Raw genomic sequence first — 17,249 nt, 5'->3', positions numbered from 1 at the left:
GTTCCCCCTCTGTGTGCAGGTCTAAGGTGACACACATAGTCACGCATACTGTGGCATATCATAACCAGACCCTTTCCGGTTATCAGATCCCTTCCGTATTAATGATTCTATTTCTGATCACACCTGTGTGTGTCTGTGTTCCATCGCTTCAACGTGGATGCACAGAACAAAACAAACAAAAAAACGGTGGAGACAGACAGACAAGCGGAAAGATGCTGCCGTCACAGTAGCATCTGCTAGCCCCATTAATAGGCCAATAATAGGCCTACCACTTTGAGCAACAGTGGCTCTCTGGCAACCTTAAGCACCTGGCTAAGCCAGTCTGGGGCTGTGAATGGGGTTGACCGGTTCATGCTAGTAATAGCGTTAACCCATAGAGAGCTGTGTGGGGTTAGTTAGTTAGTTAGTTAGTTAGTTAGTTAGTTAGTTAGTTAGTTAGCCCATAGACCAGGGGTCTCCAACTACCAGTAGTCCGCAGCCCACCTATAAAAAGTACATGAAAGTACATGCATTTTTACATCACAAGCCGTCCTCAAAAGATCCCGGCTATTATCCAATCAAAACCACATCGACATTATCCCAACCCTGGTTAGCCACTATTGTCTTAAAAAGTCAAAACGTAACGATATCTGCCAGTTCATTTCCAGCAATATTGGCCGTCTGTCTGTTACAGACGTTTGTCTTTTACTCCGTATGTAGTAGCCAGTTAGCGATGCTAATAATTTCCCCCGAAAACCTTCTCAATTAAAAGTTAACTGCAAAGTAGGCTTACCTGACAGAAGTATATAGCATGAGTATTTGTTTTAATTGGGTGGCGATTATTTTGCAAACTCTTGCCATGATATTTTCTGCAGCAGTATGTCTAAACATCAGTAGAAACATCGCTAGACCGACACATTCCTCTCCTCCGTACAGGGAATTACACTCAAAACTAAATGTTAGTTTCTCTCCTTTATTAAGTAAAGAAAATGGTCTCCTGATGTGATTTAAGCCTCGACATGGACTCAGAACATTAATTTCCGTTGTTTCTCTAGGAATAATTGTAATATCGAGAGTAAAAAGATATAAAATCCCAAACCATGAAAAATAAAACAGACTGGTTTTAACAGTTTAGTTAGCCCCATAGATAACTGTGTAGCTAAGTTAGCGTTAGCCCCATAGATAACTGTGTAGCTAAGTTAGCGTTAGCCCCATAGATAACTGTGTAGCTAAGTTAGCGTTAGCCCCATAGATAACTGTGTAGCTAAGTTAGCGTTAGCCCCATAGATACCTGTGTCACTAAGTTAGCCCCATAGATAACTGTGTAGCTAAGTTAGCTTTAGCCCCATAGATAACTGTGTAGCTAAGTTAGCGTTAGCCCCATAGAAAGATGTGTAGCTAGCTAGCGTTAGCCCCATAGATAACTGTGTCGCTAAATTAGCGTTAGCCCCATAGATAACTGTGTCGCTAATTTAGCGTTAGCCCCATAGATAACTGTGTCGCTAAGTTAGCGTTAGTTGAAACGGACAGCAGTGTATTGCTATCAGTTTAGTTAGAGTTAGCCCTAAGAGAGCCATGTTAGCTAGGGATTAACCCATAGAGAGATGTGGGGTTAGTTAGAGCTGTGTTGCAGTGTCAAACAGACGGGCTCTGTGTTGTGGGGGTACAATACACACGGCCTGAATGAAAGGGGAGTTAAGACTGTGGATTCAGCACTTTACCCCCATATTCACATTCACTCTGGCCCCAAACATTACTACTGAACCCTCCCCCATAACATAACTCAAACCAAAAGGGTTGGCGTCAATTTCATGTGAATGGCACTGTTGTTATGGAAAAACGTAGCTATTTAGCAAACACACCGCCTGTGTCTGTATGCGGAAGGTGGTGGTCCAGGAGGGACAAACACCACAGAGAGTAGAGCGAAGGGAACAACCCCAGAACCCAGAAATGTTTCAGATCACGTGTCATAAACCAGACTATTAACAATGGTGCAACAACGTAGACACAGACTGCTGGCTAGACTATAGCTGACTCAACTGTCTGTCCATACAGAGCTACTGAGGAGATATCTATTTATTTCACAAGACTATATTGACTTGCCTAGTTAGCTAAATACAGAGTTCAGCACTTGTTCCAGTGTTGACTGGCTCTGGAGTCGAGTACTTACAGCCATGCAGGAGTCTAGTGTTTGTCTGATCAATAGACACAAAGTTGCAACAGTCAGAAAACAAACTTGTTTACCTCCACTGAGTGGAACTGATCCAACGCTATTATGACATCACAGTCTACAGGGCTCCACAGTGCTCCCATTTTGAGGGCATACGCTCCTAAATATATTGCTGTGCAACTTATAATTTTACATTTGGTAGCACCAGTGTCCCTAGAGAAAAATGAAAATCACCCAACTGCGTATTGCGGCTTTAATACCTCAAAACATTTGTTTTTTTTATTGTGTGCCTTCATTTCTTTGTCACCGTAGGGTCCTGGTCTGCCTGACAAATCAGACTACGATTACCTCTGGTTCACAGTCTAAAGATTAATGCCATACAATTTGCTTGGAAAAACTTCCACTCACAAGCTATAAAGCCAGAATGTTCAATTATTTTTTTATTTTTGTATGTATCGGTTGTTTCGTGCAGCCGGTCTGGTGTTTGAGTTCAAATTCATATCATATAGTTCATATTTCTACCACCAGAAGCATGTGGAGAACCATGTAAACACGTGCATGAGCTCTGCAAACATGCATGTATTTTCATCTTGTGTACATGCTTCAGGTGACAAATCTGAACACACTACCAGCGCTTTGAAAAGTTAATACAATTATACTTTCCTGTGGATATATATATATATATATATATATATATATATATATATATATATATATATATATATAGTCTCACATTCCTACCTGCAAAAGAACCAACCGCACAGACAACCAGTGAAGTATCATTTTACTCAGCATTCTGTCTTGTAGAGGTCATGAGAGGAAACGTACCTGATCCAAAACACTAATTTTCTGCCTGACGTAGAATTGTAATGCAATTCCTCTTCGGTGGAGTTTAACGGCAGTTGGCATGTAATTATGTTGCATTACCGCCTCCAACTGAACTACAGTATATATCCATTACACGTTGTGATACAAAATGGGAAAAGGGGAAACTGGGAAAAATTTAAATAAATAGAAAAATACTAATATATAGTGTATTCAGAAAGTATTCAGACCCCTTGATTTTTTCCCACATTTTGTTATGTTACAGCCTTAAAAAAATATATATATATACATTTTAGGATATCAGCCTATCCACAATACCCCATAATGACAAAGCGAAAACAGGTTTTTAGAAATGTTTGCAAAGATTAAAAACAGAAATACCTTATTTACATAAGTATTCAGACTCTTTGCTATGAGACTCAAAATTGAGCTGAGGTGCATCCTGTTTCCATTGATCATCCTTGAGATGTTTCTGCAACTTGATTGGACTCCACCTGTGGTCAATTCAATTGATTGGACATAATTTGGAAAGACACACACCTCAAGCCATGAGGTCGAAGGAATTGTCTGTAGAGCTCCGAGACAGGATTGTGTCGAGCCACAGATATGGGGAAGGATACCAAAAAAATGTCTGCAGCATTGAAGGTCCCCAAGAACACAGGGGCCTCCATCATTCTGAAATGGAAGAAGTTTGGAACCAGCAAGACTCTTCCTAGAGCTGGCTGCCCGGCCAAACTGAGCAATCTGGGGGAGAAGGGTCTTGGTCAGGGAGGTGATGGTCACTCTGACAGAGCTCCAGAGTTCCTCTGTGGAGATGGGAGAACCTTCCAGAAGGACAACCATCTCTGCAGAACTCCACCGATCAGGCCTTTATGGTAGAGTGGCCAGATGGAAGCCACTCCTCAGTAAAAGGCACATGACAGCCCGCTTGGAGTTTGCCAAAAGGCACCTGAAGACTCTCAGACCACGAGAAACAAGATTCTCTGGTCTGATGAAACCAAGATTGAACTCTTTGGCCTGAATGCCAAGCATCCCTACAGTGAAGCATGGCGGTGGAAGCATCATGCTGTGGGGATGTTTTTCAGCGGCAGGGACTGGGAGACTAGTCAGGATCGAGGGAAAGATGAACAGCGCAAAGTACAGAGAGATCCTTGATGAAAACCTGGTCCAGAGCACTCAGGACCTCAGACTGGGGCGAAGGTTCACCTTCCAACAGGACAACGACCCTAAGTACACAGCCAAGACAACACAGAAGTGGCTCCAGGACAAGTCTCTGAATGTCCTTGGTGGGCCCAGCCACAGCCCGGACTTGAAACCAATCGAACATCTCTGGAGAGACCAGAAAATAGCTGTGCAGTGACACACCCCCATCCAACTTGACAGAACTTGAGAGGATCTGCAGAGAAGAACAGGAGAAACTCCCCAAATACAGGTGTGCCAAGCTTGTAGTGTCACTCTAGAAGACTCGAGGCTGTAATCGCTGCCAAAGATGCTTCAACAAAGTACTGAATAAAGGGTCTGAACTTATGTATATGTGCTATTTCAGTTGATTTAATACATTGGCAAAAATGTCTAAAAACCTGTTTTTGATTTGTAATTATGGGGTATTATGTGTAGATTGGGGGGGGGACAATTTAATCAATTTTAGAATAAGGCTGAAACCTAACAAAATGTGGAAAAAGTCAAGAGGTCTGAATACTTTCCTCAGTTGTATTTATATCTCCTAGATTTAGGACAGACACTCAAAACCTTGTTTCTTATTTATTTTTTACTTTCCGCTTCGCCGAGTGCTGAAAAATATTTTACCCTCGGTTGCAACACTTACTACCGAGTTCCAAACTGCCTCTGGAAGCAACATGAGCACAATAACTTTATCAGGAGCTTCATGAAATGGGTTTCCATGGCCGAGCAGCCACACACAAGCCTAAGATCACCATGCGCAATGCCAAGTGTCGGCTGGAGCGGTGTAAAACTCGCCGCCATTGGACTCTGGAGCAGTGGAAACGCGCTCTCTGGAGTGATGAATCAAGCTTCACCATCTGGCAGTCAGACGGACGAATCCGGGTTTGGCGGATGCCGGTAGAAAGCTACCTGCCCCAATGCATAGTGCCAACTGTGAGGTTTGGTGGAGGAGGAATAATGGTCTGGGGCTGTTCGATGAGCAGGTGACCACATTCTTGAAAATACACTACGTGACCAAAAATAAGCAACAGTCCTTGACTCCCAAGCTATTTTGAGATGATCAACTGTCTTGAACCATGGGAACAAAATAATTCAGGGACAAATGTTACATTTGTGTTCAACAAAATGGCCAGCTAACAAATGATGGCCGGTGAAATGCCACTGTGTGCAATAACTGATACTAGAATCACATCTATCCTGACGCCTAGTCACTTTACCTTGCATTCATGTACATATCAATCTGAAATACCTCCTACCTCTGCACATTGATCTGGTACTCCCTGTATATAGCCCCATTCTTCTGTATTTCATTATATTCTTTGTGTTACTAACTTATTGTATTATTTGTAAACTCTGCATCGTTGTGAATGGCTCGTAAGTAAAGCATTTCACGGTAAAGTCAACACCAGTTGTATTCGGTACATATGACAAATATAATTAGCTTTGAGTACATTAATGTAACGTTACAGTAAGTACATTAGAACACAGTAAGAAGCCAATTATAATCAGTTAATTACCTGCTGTTATGGGGTCTTCTGCTTTTCTTTGTAATACCATCATGATTGCAGTTTAACGTTGAAGCCAGCATCCGAGGTGGAAGTTAAAAATCTTTTGTAAAAACAACCGTATAAAAAATAAAAATAAAAATTTGCCAACACTTGGCTAGTTATAATAAAATACTTAAGAGGGCAGCTTGTATCACTTGCAATTCGTGCTCGTGTAGCTAGTTCAAGTGATCCAAAAATATCCCCTGCTAGCCAACTTCGTTGGATGAAATATAGCTACATAAGTTGGTTTTAATATAGCTTTGCTCACTTGCTCAACTTTAATATTCTAGCTAGGACTCTCTACCTACACAATCGGACCTTGCTCTCGTCCTAAAAACCATGGCTTTGCCAACTCGCTAGCCCTGCAGTCTGGAAAAAGTTCCAGCGATGGGGGTCGTTTCTCGTTTCCGTCAGCTAACGTTAGCACAGCCACAAAAACACACGTCCGACTGAGCAAACGTTAAATTACTCCCGCTGTCCAAAATAGTTGGAGTCCCAAAATGACAGCTTAGCTGTCTGACCCGTGTGGCCCTCGTCTTTCTCTGTCGGTTGATTACTATATCCACACAGAGAACCATTCCCAAAGGAAAAAAATCTCGAGTTTATTTGCGTTGACTGATTAGTTAGCAATGTAACTAGTGAGTTTCTTGCTTCGATCGGACCAGGATTCGTCCTTCTTCCGGAATGCTTGGGAAGCTGTTTTCTCTTGAGACGGGTTATCGTCGGTTAGCTAGCTAGCTAACGTTACCTCAACTCTGGGCAAAAGCCCTCCGTTCTCGCTGAATTCGGAGATCTCTTTCGGGTGATATTATATGTCCTCAGTGCGTTAGCGCCGTTTTAAAAACGACTTATGTTTTAACCAGTCTTGTCAACAGCAGGAGCTCCTATATTTTTTGTTGTTGAGTGTGATTGTCTGGTTTGTTGCTAAGGGCGTCTTCGCCGTGTTTCGAGTAGAGTCGTTAAACAGGTGGTAGGGGCTAGAGTGAGGCGGGGGTTAAAGCGCCGCCATCTTGGCTCAAAGTCACAGGGTGTTTCCACCAGGGTTCCATTGTTGTACCTATCGGGGGCGGGGGTTAAAGCGCCGCCATCTTGGCTCAAAGTAACAGGGTGTTTCCACCAGGGTTCCTATTGGGGGGGGTTAAAGCGGCGCCATCTTGGCTCAAAGTGACAGGGTGTTTCCACCAGGGTTCCATTGTTGTTTCTATGGGGGTATAAGCGGCGCCATCTTGGCTCAAAGTAAGAGGGTGTTTCCACCAGGGTTTCATTGTTGTTCCTATGGGGGGGGGGGGGGGTTAAAGCGGCGCCATCTTGGCTCAAAGTAACAGGGTGTTTCCACCAGGGTTCCATTGTTGTTCCTATCGGGGGTTAAAGCGGCGCCATCTTGGCTCAAAGTAACAGGGTGTTTCCACCAGGGTTTCATTGTTGTTCCTATCCAGTGGTGTCTACATGGATATATATCGTGGCCATCCGAGTTACTAGCTACATGAAACAAGAAGATAGATAACGATCCGTGTACTTAGTGTTGGGGAAAACCGAGGCTTTCTGAAGGCTTCCGAGCTTTCAACAAATTGTGTCGGAATACGGTTCAATTTACTCGCAGCTTCATTAGAGGTTCACAATGCACGTTAGTGACATCTGCTGGTCAGCAATAAGTGCTTGTAAGATTCATGTTTTCCCCCGTCATTTTCAGCAAAACTCTGTGGCGCAGCGGTAAACTGTTGTTTTATTAGACCATAATTAGTTGGAATACCAGGCTCGAATCTTATATCGTGCTGCCCTTTTTGCCTTCAAATTGACTAATCTTAAAATACGAATTATTTGAACAACAATGCAGAATGTGTGCTTTCCAGTGGCGACCCGTCATTCAGGACAGGTGATTTGAGCCCCAAAATGTGTACAGTAGCTTTGATTGGACTGATCATGTCAACATCATACTTTCAAAACCTTAGCTAGCAGACATCATCATGAATGAAGTCGACAACCTACTGGCTAATCCTTTTCAATCCTTGTCATATGAAGAGAAATAATGAAGAGAAATGACAGATAAAACATATCGGTGCTCATCGGGCCATTAGACAAACATTACACAACAAGTTGGAAATCACAAATTCAACAATGAGTGGTTTGGAAGGAGTCAGTGACAGTGTCTAAATGCAAGCATTGCAAAGCAATCATTAGCCTGCTATTCAGTGGAGTGGCTGTGTGGTCCCAAATCTGGGATTAAGGGGCTCTTTTTCAAGTTTAAAATGACAAACATTAAACATTGGCCGTGCTGTCATTGAAGCATGATTTGTTCTGCTCCCAAAACAACTGTTAACTCGGAACTGCGAAAACTTGACTTCAGTGAGTTCAAGACAACTGGGAAGCCGGGAATAAACGAGCTCCGACTGGGAAAATACGTTTTGAATGGTTATCCAACTAGGAATTGTAAATCCGGCCTCTTTCTAGAGCTACGACCTAAAGATGAATGACGTCATCATGATTAGACTTTTTCTGGGTTTCCAGTTATTTTGAAATTCCATAAATCCAGAGAATGCCAGACTTTTATGATAAAATTTGCCCACGAAGGACTGCCGCACCACCTTCCTGTTCAAATGAGTCCAAAAATATGTCTGCTGCTGCATAAATGATGTAATATGCCAGGGAGATGTGTATACTGTAGCTAAGAAAGTAATACTAAGTGTATGTTGTGTAGTAAGACGTTAGTAGCCCATGTGCCTCACCCTAATAATTCTATTTACCCCTCTTCATTTCGCCTACTGTTCTGACTTTGTGGTGCACATGTAGCCTATAACCTGTTTTAGAGAAATGTAATCATCGAATATTGTAAGAGCTTTCATTGTCTGTTTATATGCCCCCTTTATTTATCCTACAGTTGTGACTTGGTGTAAAGGGAGTACACTAAGAACGACCCATGTTCTGAATTCTGTCACTGTACATTTCAAAAGTGCTGATCAAATAGTTATTGACTACGTCAGTCCTAGCTCGCTCATTAATATCTTAATCAAAATTACGGATTGCCTCTAATCCGCTTGTCGTCCCCTTATGCAATAGCTCGTACATCTCAATTGTCATTAGAAACCACATTTGTTTAAGCAAGTCAGCCATATCGGCTATGTTTTTTTAAAAGGTAGTAAATGAGGCTGAATGAACTGTTTTGCTGCCAGACAAGGCTCTGCTGATAACCAGGTGTATCAGCGGTAAGCTGTTGGGACTGCATTATGTAGGCGGTTTGTGGGCGCCGTTTGTCACCGTTAAAGTGCAATTAATGTTTAGCGTTGTGTTGTTGTGGCTTTGCTGGCATGCATCCCACTTTTTTCCTTTTTTTTTACCCCATCAAGATTCACATGCTAAAATTCGCACTGGTGCTTTCACATAAAAAAAAAAAAAAAAACATTTTCAAAATAGTGTGCCTTCAACGGGATTCGACTCGTACCCTCACGTCCCTGAATGTTCAATAGTTCCTTACTCTTCTTCTTCTTCTTTGGTATAATGGCTTTCGCAAGAATTATATTCCGTCATCTACTGTACAAGTGGATAATAAGGATACAAAAAGGAAAACATTTGGGTAAAAAGTAATAAAAAAATTACATACAAACTACCAGTAGTTTGTATGTATTTAATTCATCCTGACTCTCGTCCTGTCCCACCATGTTTAATTCATCCTCACTCTCGTCCTGTCCCACCATGTTTAATTCATCCTCACTCTCGTCCTGTCCCACCATGTTTAATTCATCCTCACTCTCGTCCTGTCCCACCATGTTTAATTCATCCTGACTCTCGTCCTGTCCCACCATGTTTAATTCATCCTGACTCTCGTCCTGTCCCACCATGTTTAATTCATCCTCACTCTCGTCCTGTCCCACCATGTTTAATTCATCCTGACTCTCGTCCTGTCCCACCATGTTTAATTCATCCTCACTCTCGTCCTGTCCCACCATGTTTAATTCATCCTGACTCTCGTCCTGTCCCACCATGTTTAATTCATCCTGACTCTCGTCCTGTCCCACCATGTTTAATTCATCCTCACTCTCGTCCACCATGTTTAATTCATCCTCACTCTCGTCCTGTCCCACCATGTTTAATTCATCCTGACTCTCGTCCTGTCCCACCATGTTTAATTCATCCTCACTCTCGTCCTGTCCCACCTGCCACCATGTTTAATTCATCCTGACTCTCGTCCTGTCCCACCTGCCACCATGTTTAATTCATCCTGACTCTCGTCCTGTCCCACCTGCCACCATGTTTAATTCATCCTGACTCTCATCCTGTCCCACCTGCCACCATGTTTAATTCATCCTCACTCTCATCCTGTCCCACCTGCCACCATGTTTAATTCATCCTCACTCTCATCCTGTCCCACCTGCCACCATGTTTAATTCATCCTCACTCTCATCCTGTTCCATTTCCTCCTCAAGCTCTTCCAAAAGTTCTCCATTACCATATTCACTCCTTTTTTTTCTTGTCCATCATTTCGTTCTTCACCAGATCTCCCAGAAGGCCTGTGTAATCACCCACTCCATTTTTATTCATACTTTGAGGTTTTCCATCTGTCTTTCATCCAGAGATAGTGCTGGTTGTAACGACGGTCGTCAGGAATGGACCAAGGCGCAGCGGGTTGAGTGCTCATAATTAACATACATTTTTTTTTTTCAACCTCTTATCCAGAGCGACTTCAGTAGTGAATGCATACATTTCATCATTTTTTTTTTTCTCCCCGCCACCCCAAAGCTAATTTAATGAAAACACTTATACAAACAAAACGATGGACGACGAATACAGACTTGAAGGCAAACGACAGCAATTCAAGTGACAACCTCCCACAAATACAAACACACCCTAATATATAGGACTCTCAATCAAAGGCAACTAGACAACACCTGCCTTCAATTGAGAGTCCACACCCCAATTAACTAAACATAGAAACAGACTAACTAGAAAGAACATAGAAATAGACTAACATAGAGCAGTGACCAAAAAACCCCGGAATACATAAATCAACTACCCTCTACATAATACACACACCACGAACCACATAAACCAAATACCCTCTGCCACGTCCTGACCAGCCTACACTAACAAAATAACCCTCATACTGGTCAGAACGTGACGCTGGTAAATCCTGTTCAGGTGTAATAAGTTGTTTTATAAAGATACATTATATATTTTGAATGCTACACTAATGTATTTATCCTTTATTAATGTATGTATAAAACATAGCTATTAACATAGCACAAATACCTTTTCCTGACTGTATTTCAGAGGCGTTGAGTTAAATGCGAATGACACATTTCAGTGGTACATCAGTTATCAGTTACAGTGGTAGGGTTACAGTTGAAGTCGAAAGTTTACATGCACTTAGGTTGAAGTCATTAAAACTCGTTTTTCAACCACTCCACAAATTTCTTGTTAACAAACTATAGCTTTGGCAAGTCGGTTAGGAAATCTACTAAGTAATTTTTCCAACAATTGTTTACAGACAGATTATTTCACTTATAACTCACTGTATCACAATTCCAGTGGGTCAGAAGTTTACATACACTAAGTTGACTGTGTCTTCAAACAGCTTGGAAAATTTCCTGGAATTATGTCATGGCTTTAGAAGCTTCTTATAGGCTAATTGACATAATTTGAGTCAATTGGAGGTGTACCTGTGGATGTATTTCAAGGCTTACCTTCAAACTCAGTGCCTCTTTGCTTGACATCATGGGAAAATAAAAAGAAATCAGCAAAGACCTCAGAAAAAAATTGGAGACCTGCACAAGTCTGGTTCATCCTTGGGAGCCATTTCCAAACGCCTAAAAGTACCAGGTTCATCTGTACAAACAATAGTATGCAAGTATAAACACCATAGGACAACGCAGCCGTCATACTACTCAGGAAGGAGACGCATTTTGTCTCCTAGAGATGAACGTACTTTGGTGCGAAAAGTGCAAATCAATCCCAGAACAACAGCAAAGGACCTTGTGAAGATGCTGGAGGAAACAGGTACAAAAGTATCTATATCCACAGAAGAACGAGTCCTATATATCGACAGAACCTGAAAGGCCGCTCAGCAAGGAAGAAGCCACTGCTCCAAAACCGCCTTAAAAAAGCCAGACTACGGTTTGCAACTGCACATGGGGACAAAGATCGTACTTTTTGGAGAAATGTCCTCTGGTCTGATGAAACAAAAATAGAACTGTTTGGCCATAATGACCATCATTATGTTTGGAGGAAAAAGGGGGAGGCTTGCAAGCCGAAGAACACCATCCCAACCGTGAAGCACGGGGGTGGCAGCATCATGTTGTGGGGGTGCTTTGCTGCAGGATGGACTGGTGCACTTCACAAAATAGATGGCATCATGAGGGAGGACAATTATGTGGATATATTGAAGCAACATCTCAAGACATCAGTCAGGAAGTTAAAGCTTGGTCACAAATGGATCTTCCAAATGGACAATGACCCCAAGCATTCTTCCAACGTTGTGGCAAAATGGCTTAAGGACAACACAGTCAAGGTATTGGAGTGGCCATCACAAAGCCCTGACCTCAAACCTATAGAAAATTTGTGGGCAGAACTGAAAAAGTGTGTGTGAGCAAGGAGACCTAAAAACCTGACTCAGTTACACCAGCTCTGTCAGGAGGAATAGGCCAAAATTCACCCAACTTATTGTGGGAAGCTTGTGGAAGGCTACCCGAAATGTTTGACCCAAGTTAAACAATTTAAAGGCAATGCTACCAAATACTAATTGAGTGTATGTAAACTTCTGACCCACTGGGAATGTGATGAAAGAATAAAAGCTGAAATAAATCATTTTCTCTACAATTATTCTGACATTTCACTTTCTTAAAATAAAGTGGTGATCCAAACTGACCTAAGACAGGGAATTTTTACTAGGATTAAATGTCAGGAATTGTGAAAAACTGAGTTTAAATGTATTTCGCTAAGGTGTATGTAAACTTCCGACTTCAACTGTATATTCTAGGTACTAGGTCTCCCTCTTTCCCTATTTGACACTCATCATACTGGTGCACACTCACTGTACTTCATTTAGGCCTACAGTATGTTTTTAAAATGTTTTTTAAAAGGCATTGTTCGTCTGTAAAATAAACCGTGTATATATAGCGCTGTTAAGGTCATCAATGGATTATAAAAGTATGGATCAGCAGCTCAGACATCTTTTAAAAAAAACTAGCTGTAATCCAGGCCCTAAGAATATGTTGTGGAGCACTCAGGACCTCTCCAGGACAAGTGATGCTGGGAGAGAAGCTGTTAAAGTGAAGAAGACAACATCCAGCCATTATCATATTGGGTAAATCTACAAGGACATGAGGTTACACATGCTACATCAAAGGTGTCACACCCTGATCTGTTTGATCTGACCTTGTGATTGTCTCCACACCCTCCATGGATTTGCTCATCTTCCCCGTTATTTATACCTGTGTTCTCGGTTTGTCTGTTACCAGTTCGTCTTGTTTGTCAAGTCAACCAGCATTTTGTCTCCGCTCCTGCTTTTCCCCAGTCTCTCTTTTTCTGCCCCTTGTTGCCGTAATAAACAATATTACTTCAACACAGTCTGCATTTTAGGTCTTACCTGAAACGTTATACTTGCAGTGCTTCTGCCATTAAGTCTTGGAGGCCCAAAAAACTTCTCGGCTGCAGATATAACGATGTCCAGCTTCTTGGACTTCTTGGACACTTGTACTTAATAACTGTGACTATAAATGTTACAAAATCCAACTTCTACACAATAAGTGTATCCAGATCACTTGATTGACGTATAACATTTGCAACTTGTTGTGGTACATCCAGTGCCATATCTTCTCCTGAACTGTGACCTCTTTCCCCTTCAATGCTCTTCACTGCCTCCACATAGGAAGTGTGGGTTCACAGCTCCAATCCAGATGTGTTGGTCATTACTGAGACGTGGTTAAGGAAGAGTGTTTTGAATACTGATGTTAACCTTTCTGGTTCTAACCTTTTTTCGGCAAGACAGATCTTCCAAAGGTGGGGGAGAGGTAATCTTTACCAAGGATCACCTTCAGTGCTCGGTTGTCTCCACCAAGTCTGTCCCCAAATAATTTGATTTGCTGGTTTTAAACATTAAACTTTCAAATAGTTTGTTGACTGTTGCTGGGTGCTATCGTCCTCCATCAGCACTGGCCTGTACCCTACCTGCCCTAAGCTCTCTCCTGGCCCCTTACACTAAGTCTGAATTTGTCCTGCTAGGTGATCTAAACTGGGACATGCTTAAACCACCTGACCAAGTCCTAAAGCAATGGGACTCCCTAAATCTTTCTCAGATTATCACCAATCCCACAAGGTATGACTCCAAACACCCAGAAAAGACTACTCTCTGTGGTGTTATCCTCACAAATAATCCTGATAGGTATCAGTCTGGTGTTTTCTGTAATGACCTGTTTTGATGATGTAATGTTAATGATCACTGTTTTACAGCCTGTGTTCGTAATGGCTGCTCAGTGAAACGTCCTGTCCTGATTTGTCATAGACAAGCTGATCCTAACTGTCATAGGCCTATTTCTATTTTGCCCTGTTTATCAAAAGGGTTGGGAAAATGTGTCAATAATCAACTGACTGGCTTTCTTGATGTCTACAGTATTCTCTCTGGTATGCAATCTGGTTTCCTGCTCAGGTTATGGACGTGTCACTGCAACCTTAAAGGTCCTCAATGATGTCACCATTGCCCTTGACTCTAAACAATGTTGTGCTGCTGTTTTTATTGACTTGGCCAAAGTTTTTGATATGGTAGACCGTTCCATTCTTGTGGGCCGGCTAAGGAATATTGGTGTCTCTGAGGGGTCTTTGGCCTGGTTTGCTAACTACCTCTCTCAAAGAGTGCAGTGTATAAAGTCAGAACATCTGCTGTCTCAGCCACTGCCTGTCACCAAGGGAGTACCCCAAGGCTCGATCCTAGGCCCAACGCTCTTCTCAATTTACAACAATAACATAGCTCAGGCAGTAGGAAGCGCTCTCATCCATTTATATGCAGATGACACAGTCTTATCTCAGCTGGCCCCTCCCCGGATTTTGTGTTAAATGCTCTACAACTAAGCTTTCTTAGTGTCCAACAAGCTTTCTCTGCCCTTAACCCTGTTCTGAACACCTCCAAAACAAAGGTCATGTGGTTTGGTAAGAAGAATGCCCCTCTCCCCACAGGTGTGATTACTACCTCTGAGGGTTTAGAGCTTGAGGTAGTCACCTCATACAAGTACTTGGGAGTATGGCTAGACGGTACACTGTCCTTCTCTCAGCACATATCAAAGCTGCAGGCTAAGGTTAAATCTAGACTTGGTTTCATCTATCGTAAATCGCTCCTCTTTCAGCCCAGCTGCCAAACTAACCCTGATTCAGATGACCATCCTACCCATGCTAGATTACGGAGACATAATTTATAGATCGACAGGTAAGTGGGCTCTTGAGCGGCTAGATGTTCTTTACCATTCGGCTATCAGATTTTCCACCAATGCTCCTTACAGGACACATCACTGCACTCTATACTCCTCTGTAAACTGTTCATCTCTGTATACCCGTCGCAAGACCCACTGGTTGATGCTTATTTATAAAACCCTCTTAGGCCTCACTCCCCCCTATCTGAGATATCTACTGCAGCCCTCATCCTCCACATACAACACCCATTCTGCCAGTCACATTCTGTTAAAGGTCACCAAAGCACACACATCCCTGGGTCGCTCCTCTTTTCAGTTCGCTGCAGCTAGCGACTGGAACGAGCTGCAACAAAACACTCAAACTGGACAGTTTTATCTCCATCTCTTCATTCAAAGACTCAATCATGGACACTCTTACTGACAGTTGTGGCTGCTTTGTGTGATGTATTGTTGTCTCTACCTTCTTGCGCTTTGTGCTGTTGCCTGTGCCCAATAATGTTTGTACCATGTTTTGTGCTGCTACTATGTTGTGTTGCCGCCATGTTGTTGTCGTCATGTTGTGTTGCTACCATGCTGTGTTGTCACGTGCTGCTGCCATGCTATGTTGTGTTGTGTCGTCTCTCTTGTCGTGATGTGTGTTTTGTCCTATATTTTTATTCAATTTATTTTTAATCCCCTGTCCCCGCAGGAGGCCTGTTGGTAGGCCGTCATTGTAAATAAGACTTTGTTCTTAACTGACTAATTCAATGCAAAATCAACCAATCAGCGCATATTATGCAATTTCGACCAATTACTGCACTGTCACCGTGGAAAATGGCCCAATCCAACCACACATCAACAACGTTTTTCCCCCTGGCCTGTGAGGGGGGGGGGGGACATCGCAAAATGTATCGCAGAATTTCATAAAAGCTGCCGCAAAAATCAAGCATTTTTGGCTGCAGAAATCACAAAAACTTTTTTGCGAAATCCTGGAGGGACTGCCTTTTGTTCTTTAGATACACACGATATCAACACCATACCACTCCTGGTTACAATTTATTTTGTTTATTTTCATTTAACCTTTATTTAACCAGGAAGGGCTCATTGAGATTTAAAATCTCTTTTTCAAGAGCGTCCTGGCCAAGATAAGCAGCACCAAGTCATTACAAAAATTAGACAAACAACATGAAAAACCACAAGTAATCTAGTAAAAACCATAGAATTCACAAGAGTATAACAAAATCATAAAACAGCAAATTAAAAACATTGACAGGTCAGGGAATCAGCCTCAAAATCCTTCATCAGTGATTTAAAAACACCAATCGGGACCAAGTTCTTCCAGTTTAACAGTATTTTGTAAGGCGTTTCCAAGCCGACGGCGCAGATTAAATAAAATCCCTTTTACCAAATTCAGTTCTGACATTTGGAAGTTAGCAGGATAAAGTCCAGCGAACGAAGAGACGACCCACCACATGTCTGAACAATAAAAATGCCCAAATAAAAAGGTAGTAAACCCAAAATGGCTTTGTAAATAAAAGTATACCAGTGACTGAGCCTACGAGTGACTAGACTATGCCTACACGATATCAACGCCATACCACTCCTGGTTACTATGACTACACGATATCAACGCCATACCACTCCTGGTTACTATGACTACACGATATCAACGCCATACCACTCCTGGTTACTATGACTACACGATATCAACGCCATACCACTCCTGGTTACTATGACTACACGATATCAACGCCATACCACTCCTGGTTACTATGACTACACGATATCAACACCATACCACTCCTGGTTACTATGACTACACGATATCAACGCCATACCACTCCTGGTTACTATGACTACACGATATCAACGCCATACCACTCCTGGTTACTATGACTGCATCCACTTTCCCCAACGCCTTCTTCACCATCCTCGTGACTTTATAAGAGTTTCCCAAATAAACATCCCACACGCCGCCATACACGTGGCCTCCGGTTGTGAGGCAGGTTGGACGTTGGAGGTGGCTTATAGTAGAGAAATTAACATTACATTATTTGGAAACAGCTCTGGTGGACATTCCTGCACTCAGCATGACAATTACGTGCTCCAACAACTTGAGAAATCTGTGGCATTGTGTTGTGTGACAAAGCTGCACATTTTAGAGTGGCCTTTTATTTG

General features: G+C 42.3%; 1 protein-coding gene across 1 annotated transcript in view; it reads right to left on the bottom strand.

Annotated features, from left to right (window-relative positions):
- The window catches only part of LOC106583824 (dual specificity tyrosine-phosphorylation-regulated kinase 2), a 37,270-nt gene extending 30,582 nt beyond the window's left edge, over nucleotides 1-6,688 (bottom strand). Inside the window, 1 exon segment of the mRNA XM_074112242.1 lies at nucleotides 5,674-6,688. Coding sequence (XP_073968343.1) covers nucleotides 5,674-5,716 — 43 coding nt within the window. The 5' untranslated portion in view covers nucleotides 5,717-6,688.
- Nucleotides 6,689-17,249: the final 10,561 nt, after the last annotated feature.

Source organism: Salmo salar, chromosome ssa22, assembly GCF_905237065.1.
Source record: "Salmo salar chromosome ssa22, Ssal_v3.1, whole genome shotgun sequence".
Lineage (NCBI taxonomy): Eukaryota > Metazoa > Chordata > Actinopteri > Salmoniformes > Salmonidae > Salmo > Salmo salar.
This window is presented reverse-complemented; position numbering and strand designations above follow the sequence as displayed.